This window comes from Onychostoma macrolepis, chromosome 01 (genome assembly GCF_012432095.1).
Source record: "Onychostoma macrolepis isolate SWU-2019 chromosome 01, ASM1243209v1, whole genome shotgun sequence".
Lineage (NCBI taxonomy): Eukaryota > Metazoa > Chordata > Actinopteri > Cypriniformes > Cyprinidae > Onychostoma > Onychostoma macrolepis.
In genome coordinates, this window is record NC_081155.1 from 16,550,044 (window position 1) to 16,561,464 (window position 11,421).

Here is an 11,421-nt window from a genome sequence, read left to right on the forward strand (position 1 = left end):
ATTACGGTTGAACCACTGATGTCACGTGGACTATTTTAACGATGTTCTTACTGCGTTTCTGTGCCTTGACTGTGGTAGCACCCTTGCTGTCTATGGGAGGGTCAGAGAGCTCTCGAATTCCATCAAAAACACCTTAATTTGTGTTCCGAAGATGAACGAAGGTCTTACGGGTTTTGAACAACATGAGGGTGAGTAATTAATGACAGGATTTTCATTTTTGGGTGAACTAACCTTTTAACATTCATGGAAACTTTCCTTTGACTAAAGGGTTCTTTAGAGTGAAAAAAGCTTCTTTGAATTAACAAAAAGTTATTTAAATTAAGAAAATGATGGTTCTTTCACAAATTGTTCACTGAAAGGTTCTTTGGGGATCCCAAAATGATGCTTTTATGGCACTACTCCAAAAACTCACCTTTGGAACCTTCATTTACCACAAAAATACTGGAGTTTTTTGAGTTTCAGAGAGGAAGCATCCAATTAGTTCAAAGTGTTGTTTTTAGTTGGATTTGTTTGATTCAATTCACAAAACAAATGAGATTGATCCAGATCTCAAGCTTAACTTAGTGACTTAAAAGGATTGTTCACCCAAAAATGAAAATTCTGTCATTAATTGCTCACCCTCATGTCGTTCAAACCTTCGTTCATCTTCAGAACACAAATTCAGTTATTGAGATTAAGATGAACAAAGGTCTTACAGGTTTGGAACGACATGAGGGTGTAATTACTGACAGAATTTTCATTTTTGGGTGAACAAACCCTTTAACACAAACACAACAACTTACCAGAAAGAAGAATATACACATTTAGGAAAGAAAAAAAACATAAATTTAACGACATTAGGGTAAAAAAAAAAAAAGATGACAATTTCCATTTCTGGGTGAACTACTCCCTCAACCAAGAGTGTTCATTGCTTACTAGATAAAATGTACTGCCAATTTCCATCAACACAAAAAGACATAAAATGAAGCCAAATAGGTAGACTGTGAACCTAATTCTATAAACCCGCATACAGGCGCATCGATTTGCTGATGGTATGTACTGACAAAAACAATATGCAATTGTGTTAAAAGCCAGGGAAGTAAAGACAGGACAGGAAACAGGGAATTGGCATACTCTTCAAACCCCATTAAGCTGGCCTAATGCGTAGAGGGCTGGGAACTTACTTAATAAAACACACAGATACACACCAGGACATCTGAGTTCACAGGGATAAGGCTTTGCAGAACATGCTAGCCTAGCACATAACATTAAGTTCTGTCAGCTCCATCTGTGAACTAGTAATCTAGTGAGCAAATAAAGTGTTAGATTATGTCAGCAAGGAGGTTGTGAGATGCATCTGTGTACAGAATCTCCTACTGTGAGGATAAGAAAGATAAGATCATTGCATCCTTGAATTTGAAACTTGACAGAGCTCTAAACAAACCAAAAATATTATACTAATTATCTGAACCAGCTGTTGTCATTTAGTCGCTGACATAATCACATTCGCATTCCTGATGACTGTTCTTGCTTAGTCATCCCATGTGTGGACACGAGTGTGTGCATGTGGCAGTCCATACTGTGACTTGTAACTGTGTGGGAAGAGACACTTCATGTGAATTTGTGTATGACTACCACTTTGTTAGTGTTTTCCATGCTGTTTTGGTCACTTCTGGCAACAAACGGTCACATTCAGCAATATCATCTCGTACATCTATCTAATATACAGAATATTCGAACTGGGAAAACATTGGTGCCCAGTAGCATTCGGTCAGTTTCAGCAGATTATTCAAATAAACAAATTAGAAGGCTCTCCCTTGTGTCCATTTTAAAATCCACCAAAATTTTATCATTTTATGATTTCTAATTGAAATTAACTAAAGATTAATATTTTGTTATCATTTATTCACCATCATTTTGTTTTAAACCGGCATGACTTACTTTTTAAAAGAACATAAAAGAAGATATTCTGAAAAATGTCAGAATATCATTATAAAAATGCATTTTCATTTTAAAACGCATAACTTTTGCTACGGTTACACCTTGTCGTTTGCACTACTCTGGCATTTTCAACCCTCGAAAACAGAGATTTGCAGACCCCGGTTTAGTTTGGAAACTCCAAAATTTGGAATAACATGAAGGTGAGAGGTTTCATTTTGGGGTGAACTAAGCTCAATGTAAAATGCAAATAAATTTTTACTGTGAAAAATGTACTATACACAATATTTACTAAATTCAATACAGATTTTAAAAATGACAAGGGAGAACGCTTCTGTTAACTAGTGAAGTTGGTTGTTTGATTAATCTGCTGAAAATGACCAAATATTGGTGGATCAATCAGCCTTGGCTGATATATCGACTATAACTAGTCCAGTTAATGGTACTATACATTACTCTTTTTAAAAGCTTTTTGTTATACATGTGTTTTAAACTGCTTATGACATTTTCCCAAAGGATCTGGTCAGCGTATGTGCCCATGTTACATAACTCAAGTGTGCTGGCTTATATTTAATTGACAATAAATAGACCGACAGATAAACCTGTTCTTTAAACACGTTCCAGAAGTCATAAAAGTGTGAAGGTTATCTATACCAGGCCTAAACTTTGTCTTCATTTTATTCATGTTTCGGTTCAATAAGATTTCATACGAACAACATTCTGGCAAACCGCCATGATGAGTGTTCGAGAAAACATAAATATTGGTGTTTAACACAGAGCAGGTCACAAAACAACTCAAGCTATCAAGCTCAACAGGGCTTTCCAGACGAATTGCAGTATATTTAGTGTACAACCCAAACACTTTGGCTGTGTTTAGCCACCAATAATGTCCCTTTACACTATAATGGAAGAGAAATGACCCCTCAGATGAAGAAGGGTGGATGGGGGACTCCATCACTTTAGAGATAAACTCCATTCAGATGGGTTAAGTAAAAGTGAATGCGTCTGTTGGGTCTTAAAAGCAACTCTATTGTCTGTCTCCCAAATCCATGGGATTATTTTAGTATAATAAAACACGTGGTAGAATTTTAGGAACTAACTAGCAGGGTTTGTTCTGTAACAAGCAAGTCAACTTACTTGGATGGAGTCATTTGCCATTGTTGTATCTGGATTGTCGTTTGTGTCAGGACACCCAAATTGTCGTTCCCTCTCTTCCTAGATTCTCAGTGATCGACGACAAAGAGATCCTATTCTTCTGTCAGCTCTCAATGCAACAATTAAAGATCCAGCAGCGCTTGAACAGCTTATTAAAACTCTGTGCATGTAATAAATGCTGTTGCATCACGGTCAGACCAGATGCAGGTTGTCATCTGGACATAACCGAAGCTATTATGCGCTTTCCTTCTATGGAAAATAAAACAACTGCATGTAAAACATGACATAAAAGCATCAGCTATATAAATGACAACGTCCATTCAAACTATCCTCTGACATGTCGACAGCTTGCAGGAAAGTGGTGTGTATTTTTCCATGATATCGTCCTTAAGTAGTTCTTCTGGCGGAGCTCGATACAGCTGCATACACGCACCGCACTGGGCAGGGTAACTGGTCAAAGAGTTCAGCTTTTCTTCTCAATTCATCACCGGAAAACACCAACGCGTATATTCCGTTCAACCGCTGTCTGTTCATCAACCGAGGCCCGAGGAGTTCACATTCACAGCCGGTGAATAATACAGCAATCTGCTCCTCTGTAAGAGATACTGTCGCCGCTCGCCTCTGTGTGACTCGCGCCAATGATAATCGCTCGCCTCGCGCCGCGCGGGAGGGTCGTTCACTGTCCCCGGGCGCAAGCGTTGTGGACGGTCACGTGACCTCGTATTGTGTGTTCACAAGCAAATGAATTTGGTTTCATCACTCTCTCGTGGCAGACAGCATTTCAAACTGTTGATTCACACTGCAAAATATATGTTCAAAGGTTAGAGTGGTAAACAAATTAGTGTTTTTAAAATAAAATGTGTTATGTTATTTATTTAGCATACGCTTTTAAATGAGCAAATTAATCTAAGACCAAATTTATTAAAAACTAAGACTTATATTAACATCTTAAATATGATACTACTCTCATTGTATGTGAGTGCTCTTCATTTTCTCTTAAAGACCCCATGAAATCAAACTTAAAGGGATAGTTCACCCAAAAATGAAAATTACCTCATGATTTACTCACCCTCATGCCATCCTACTGTAGGTGTATATGACTTTCTTCTTTCAGACAAATACAGTCGGAGATATATTAAAGATTGTCCTGGCTCTTCCAAGCTTTATAATGGCAGTGAATCCATCATAAAAAGTGCTCAACATGTCTCCGGGGGTTAATAAAGACCTTCTGAAGTGAATCGATGTATTTGTGTAAGAATAATGTCTATATTTAAAACTTTATAAACCGTAGTCTCTAGCTTCCACTAACTCGTACGTGTGTACACAAAAGTGGCATTCAAGCTGATGATGTAGAATGTACCTTATAAAAATTAACTATGGTTTTACTACAAATAAAACCAAAAAAAACATGGTTACTAGTTAAGTTAAGTTAAAGCATGGTAACCACAAATTAACCATGGTTTTACTAGAATTGCCATAGTTTAATGGTATTTGTAGTAAAACTGTGGTTATACAAATGGCAATCACTATGCCAAAAAACCATGGTTACTACTGTCACGAATCCGGTCCATGGCCTTCTGTCTGATTGCCACCAGAGGTCACCCTTCCATCATATTGACTCTCACACCACACAGACTGTTTCACATTACCTTGGACTACATTTCCCATCAGCCATCTCACTAATAACACGCTCACCTGATCATATGCACACAGCTGTATCCAATCAGACATGCTTTATAAGCCCTGGACTTCCTCGTTCAGTCGCCGAGTATTGCACATATCGCTACCATAGCTGATAGTTACCTTACGGAGCCTGTCTTAGTTGTCTTAGTCTTAGTCTTGCCTGTTTCGGATTGTGTTTTCTCCTGCCTGGATTAACCCTTTGCCTTGCCCTGTTGGATACTGTTCGCCGATCGAAGACCCAAGCTTGCCCAAGGATTACTCTTTGTCTTGCCTGTGTTGTACCTGTTTGCCATTGTTGGACCCTGCCTGTATTTATGACCATGTTTTTAAATAAAACCCTGCAAATGGATCCGCTCGCCTCTTGTCTCGTCGGCTGTGTAACAACTACACTTTTACTGCAATGAAACCATAGTTAATTTTTCCACTTTACCACTTGTCTTTTTGTTTCCTAGTTTTATAGTGTGCGTGTATAACTTTTGATTACATGATATGGACAGTGTTGGGCAGTAACTAGTTACTAGTAATTTAGTTACTGTAATAATATTACTTTTTGCAGTAACTAGTAGTGTAACTAATTACTAATAAGATTTCAGTAATAATATTACAGTTACTTTCCATAAAACAGCTCAGTTACTTTTGATGCCTCAACCCCGCTGATTTAAAATCTAACAATCAAATAATTCCTAGATTTATTTTCATAATTTTCATGATTCGCACATGCATGTGATGTCCTCAGTGCAGCAGGCAAGCCTGGAATATGGAAAAGCTTACATTCAGCAGATAGAAATATTGCATTATATTGATTTTGTCAGGAAAAAAGATCTGTTGTGTAAGTTGTGGCTTTACTTTACTCTGGCGTTGCATCCCTCTGATCAGCATGTGGTACATTATATTAATATAATTAAAAATATTTTGGGAAAATTAAACAGTTTCTTACAAACTCATGTGATTTGATAAAATACATAACGAAATTTAATCGCATATGGGTAACGGAAAAATGACTTCAAGCTACACATGACAATTAATGAGATGAATACAACACTTCTACTTGAATGCCACTATCAGTCACTATTGAATGTTTGTAATAACTTCTGACTGCGATCAAATGTAGATTTTGGTCAAATGATGAGGCAGAAATATGTTGTTAGTAACATTCTTGAAGAATTTAATGTGGAAGATATACACTTACAACTTCTGTGGGTTGTGAAGAAAAAGTAATGTAACTAGTAGTGTAACTAATTACTGTTGCCAGAAAGTAATAAGTAAAGTAACAATATTACTTTTGAAAGGAGTAACTAGTAATGAGTAATATATTACATTCTTTGAGTAACTAGCCCAAAACTGGTTATGGAACACACTTCATGTTGCAAGAATTTTTTAATTTTTTAATTTTTACAGAGCTTTATTTACATGTCATAATACAACACATACTTGTCTGTGCACCAATAAAATAATTGAAACTTTACTTTTGACTACCAAATTGTAGGCTATGTAATGTTTGATTAATTTAGCTTAAACTGGAAAGTTTTCATTAAAATCTCTGGACCTTCCAGTGAAAATGATTGACTTCACTCTGGTGATTTGTGCAGGATTTTTCTAGTCCTGCACTCCACTCCAGAGTAGTGCAAAAGTTGACAAAGTTGTTGAGATTTTTAAACTTACGTGAACTAATTATTTAAACTATTTAAAACTACTCATATTTTCATATTAGATCTTGAGAGGGCTGCAACAGTACTGCATGCAAGATTTGAGTTTGCACACAAATTAAAATTTTCGGTTAAGGCTAGAAAGGTATTGCACACATCGATATAGCGGAATTTTGTCACACTGTACAACAATAATAACTGTTTTGCATTATTGTAAGGGGTAGGTTTAGGGTTGGGGTAAGTGTAGACATTAATAAAACACAATCTAATAGGTTGGAAATTTAATTTATTATTAGCCTCTGGTTTTAGCTGTATCCCTTCTAGCCACAACCCGGGTTTTCAAACTACCTTTGCAAACGCCTTAATAACAATTACAGCCTTGATTTAATTGAATTTCAGTCAGAGTTGTACGACACTCAATCGCCGTTTACGGATACCATAGGAATGAATGAGAAGTGCCGTAAACTGAATCCCACCTGTCGCAAAAAGTCAGTGACTTCTCTTATAAAACAAAATTTTTTTTTCTGTGTAAACTCTAAAAATAGTTCAATCCAATAATATTGTTTAGTTTAAAACATGTTGAAGGCTGCCGATTCATTAAATGATAAGCTGTTTCCTCTAAAAAGCTGTTTATTTTGCGTAGTGAAGCCTCTCCTCCACTGACATCCATTAAAAAAAAAATGGGCTCTGGTCTCCTTTCCCATGTACTGCCAGACCGAAAGCGTAAGCATTAGCCATTACACTTTTTGGGATAAAGGTTGCAGGCTTGCCTTCTAATGGCTTTGGTATATTCTCATATTTATGCTGAACACCCTCTGGCTCAGCCTGCCACAGTAGCCACGCCCCAAACTCTTGCTATTGGCTGCACAGAGGTATGCAAATACATAGGTTGACAGGACATTGCTATCATTGGATTCGGACCTAATGAAATGATTTTATAGTCCTGAGCCTTCCACAGAAGATGAAGAATGTATAAGAATATTTATATATTTTTATGTATTTATATTTATGCTGTGAAGAGACTTTCAACCAGTATAACAAAAATTACATACCCTACCTTTAATCCACCTTTTTCTTCCCGTAAAAATGGGCGCGGCCATTTGTAAATTTTATGGGACTGGCTTCTGGTCTCATCGCGTCCAGCTATTTTTAGCTGTACAAAGCAGTTAGTTTTACTGCTGATTGGTGTGTCTTACCATATTATTTTAATGTATTATCTTAATTATGAACACACTGGTTTGTAGTGCAAACAGTTTTACCGTTTACTGCACGTTGTTATTCTCGTTATTTCCCTGTAGCGGCTAATGAACCGGAAGTCTCACCCATAGGCTTACTTCCGCGTTGAAGAAAAAAAGGTAGTCCCACCAGGATCAGAATAGGAAATACAAATATGGTCATAAGGAGTGGTCTTCCAACGGTTGAGGAAATACAAATATGGTTATAGTAAGTAGGCCTACTTCACTCAGTCTTCTTAATCACCACAGTTTGGCGCAGTTAACCTTATTTTTTTGTTTATTAGGTTAGTCACTGGTAAAATACAGTGCACAGACTTACATTAATGGACAAAGTCAACAATTAGCCGTCAAAGTTTGTGAAATTACAGGTATGACATATTTAAAAAAAAACATAATATTGCTTATCTCTGTCACGTGTACGTTACTAGGCTAATTTACAGGCGATTATCGATTGTGTCGCAACGGTGCAGTTCTCAATCACTTTAAAATGTATTATTTTTACATACTTTTTTCTCACAGAGCTTATTTATTTCATGGCTTCGTGCTGGATTGATTAAGTCATGGATATCACAGAACATGCGACGTTGAAGTCTTCACTATCCGAAGAAAATGAAGCATCCCGGTCTCTGACAGAATTAGAAACGAATACACAGACTCTTGAAGGTAATGAAGGGGGGCAAATGTAATTATTCCCAAAACCCAGCACACTGATACACATTATATTGCTCTTGTTTACAGAAGGCAATGCAATGGCGCCCTCGTTCGGTGATGAGAGGTGTTTCTTAGTTGAAGGCGCAGAAGACGCAGAGACTCGGGATAAGAGAATTATGGATGAAAAAATCTCTCCCATTGAAAGGCAACTTGAGTACTTGCTGAACAAGGCGGATGAGTTTCAAACACAGCTTTTATGGAGGTGCTTTTAAGATCTAGAAAAAAAAAAAACATTTAGATTTTTTTTGGTCATTTTTTTAACAGTCAAATATTTTTTTGTGTTTTAGTCGAGAGTGCCTCCAGAATTATGGGTTTGCCCATATTGTCCCCATGTTTTTGCAAACTTGTCAGCCGTACTTCACTTACCTGGAGTCCACAGCCAGAAACTCCAACCCCTTCCGTCCACCTCTGTCCACATATATACGCGCACAAGTGAGAAACTGATTTATTCTGCACATCTTACGCCACAAACTGCAAGAATCCACATATTTACTGTATTTGTATCCCATCACAGCTTTTGCACTTTTCTCAGCAACTGTGTTCTCGTCTGGAACAGCTGGTGTTGCTGTACGCCTCCTTCAGTTTCTTCTCACTGGAGGAATCTGATCCACTGAGGTATAAACCGATTATAAATCACAGACAAAACTTAGGCAGGTATAGAAATGAAGGTGATCCTTTATTAGCACAAAAGGAAGGCCTGATTTTAGTATAAGTAGGATTCCACATTGGGATATTTCTATTACTATTATTATTTTACTTTGTTGCAGATTTTTACTATGTATCTTTTTTTACAGTATCTCTCACTTCTATATTGGCCAGTGTCAAATAGACAACATGAAGCTGTCAATCTTCCGGTACTGTTGCCCTACCCCCTTTCTCGCATCAGCCAGTACTGGCCTATACAAACGTATGCGCTGGAATGTGGAGCGACAGATAGATGGAGAAGGAGAAGGACAGACATATGACAGTGCAGAGTTGTAAGTGAGATTTAGTCAGAGAGAATCTTTTAGAAAGGAATTCTTCCATTTCTTTGTAAAAAAAAAAGGAAAAGGAGAATGCCCATTTTATTTATTTAGAATTTATTTATTATACACAATAATAATTGTTATTATTAGGTAATAACACAGCCCTGCTTCTTGAAAAAAGTTTCTGCTGATTTTGCACATACATATATATATATATATATATATATATATATATATATATATATATATATATGTGTGTGTGTATGTGTGTGTGTGACCCTGGACCACAAAACCAGTCTTAAGTGTCAGTTTTTCACAATTGAATCTGAAAGCTGAATACATAAGCTTTCCATTGATGTATGGTTTGTTAGGATCGGACAAAATTTGGCCGAGATACAACTATTTGAAAATCTGGAATCTGAGGGTGCAAAAAAAATCTAAATATTGAGAAAAACTTCTTTAAAGTTGTCCAAATGAAGTTCTTAGCAATGCATATTACTAATCGAAAATGAAGTTTTGATACATTTATAGTAAGAAATTTACTAAATATCTTCATGGAACATGATCTTTACTTAATATCTTAATGATTTTTGCCATAAAATGAAAATTTATAATTTTGACCCATACAATGTATTTTTGGCTATTGCTACAAATATACCCCAGCGACTTAAGACTGGTTTTGTGGTCCAGGGTCACACATATATATATCAGCCTTAATGCCCTGTCCAAATGACAAAAAGAAGCATTCAAAATGTATAATGTAACTTGCAGTCCTGCAAAGGAGTGGAAAAAAGGAGTCTTTGAAATCGTTCATGCATGTGAAAATGAGCTGAGAATTGAACAAATAATTATGACCTGGCTCAGAGGAAGTTTTTCTGGTGATTAAGGGATAATACGAGACTTCACCTTACAAATGGTTGTCTGAAGCAAAAATGCTACCAAAGGCACACCATATTTTGTGAGAAAGTATGATGTGCTAGAGTAAAACAGGCACTATTTTTGGAATCAGTGGCCCAAAATTAGTAAGAGACAAGTATTGGATTTTATTCAGCAAATATGACTCAGGGTGGTGTAATAATTAGCATATGCAGAGGGAAACTAAAATGACAGTGTAGAAATAAGAACAGCTTATGTATTACATCTTAGCTTATTGACACCAAGAAAGTAAAAGTACACTCTAAATGCCAATAAAACCTCAGGATAATCATGAAAACGAGAGCCTCATTTTGGCAGGGGATAATGCCATATCTATACCTTTACATCAACCATTTCCTACCTTCACAGTTACTTCCTGTGCTGCGAGGATGTCATTGAGGCAGCAGAAGATAAGGATGGAGACGGAAGGCGCAAGGGAGAAAATACAGAAACGGAGAGAGAGAGTAGAGTAGAGAGGATTTGGTCTATTGGCCGGTGGATTCAGACATACCCTGATCCAGACACAAAGGACATCACTGATTGGTAATGTATTTTTAACTACCTTCAGTTTAATAGGAAAAGATGGAGAAAACAACGATTTAATGAGTTACAGTTACTTATATTAGTATCTAACCATACACACTGTTGCTACAGTTTCTATTTTCCACAATAAGTCAAAAACCAAAGCTAATCCTATATAAGCACACATCCAATTAGAAATCATTTTGAGGTTAACTATTAGGCAATATGTAACTTAGAAATAACAATTAAACCTAGATGAAAAATTCATTCTGTGTATGTTTTGTAGGGTGCTGTGTTCAGTTCCTTGTGGTCAGCACGAGCAGCTGATGTGTCTGGGAAGTGAGGAGCCTTCTTCCTGCACTGCCACAGACTGCCTGCTGGGGGTGCTGCTGTCTCAGGAAACAGATGGGACATTTGGCATGAAAACATGAGGTGGTGCTCACTTAGGGCCTCACCCATTCTGGATAGAGCATTTGGTTTATTCATATCAGATGCGAGTACAGATCAAAGTTAAAATTTTTGCAACGTTTTTTAGTTCATGGCTGTTATTGTTGGTGGTGTTGTGCCATGTTTATTTGTTATGTGGTAAATCATTTACACTAGTGATGGGAAACTCGTTAAACAGAGTAAAAATTCCAAGATTAAATGTCAAACCAACTTTATTTTTCATTA

The 11,421-nt window shown here is 36.8% G+C and overlaps 1 protein-coding gene across 3 annotated transcripts; it reads left to right on the forward strand.

Moving 5' to 3' along the window:
- Positions 1 to 7,687: 7,687 nt before the first annotated feature.
- On the forward strand, positions 7,688 to 11,185 carry c01h19orf67 (chromosome 01 C19orf67 homolog). 3 transcript variants are annotated; one of them, XM_058777643.1, is made up of 9 exons: positions 7,688 to 7,844; positions 7,921 to 8,004; positions 8,156 to 8,299; positions 8,375 to 8,549; positions 8,635 to 8,779; positions 8,862 to 8,962; positions 9,142 to 9,324; positions 10,597 to 10,770; positions 11,036 to 11,185. In XM_058777643.1, the coding sequence occupies exons 3-9, from the start codon at positions 8,197 to 8,199 to the stop codon at positions 11,178 to 11,180; spliced, it is 1,026 nt and encodes a 341-aa protein (XP_058633626.1). In that variant the 5' UTR covers positions 7,688 to 7,844; positions 7,921 to 8,004; positions 8,156 to 8,196; the 3' UTR covers positions 11,181 to 11,185. The 3 variants fall into 3 exon arrangements, with proteins under 3 accessions (XP_058633626.1, XP_058633618.1, XP_058633634.1); XM_058777635.1 differs by lacking the exon at positions 7,688 to 7,844 and having other exon boundaries at positions 7,851 to 8,004; XM_058777651.1 differs by lacking the exon at positions 7,688 to 7,844 and having other exon boundaries at positions 7,851 to 8,004; positions 8,378 to 8,549.
- Positions 11,186 to 11,421: the final 236 nt, after the last annotated feature.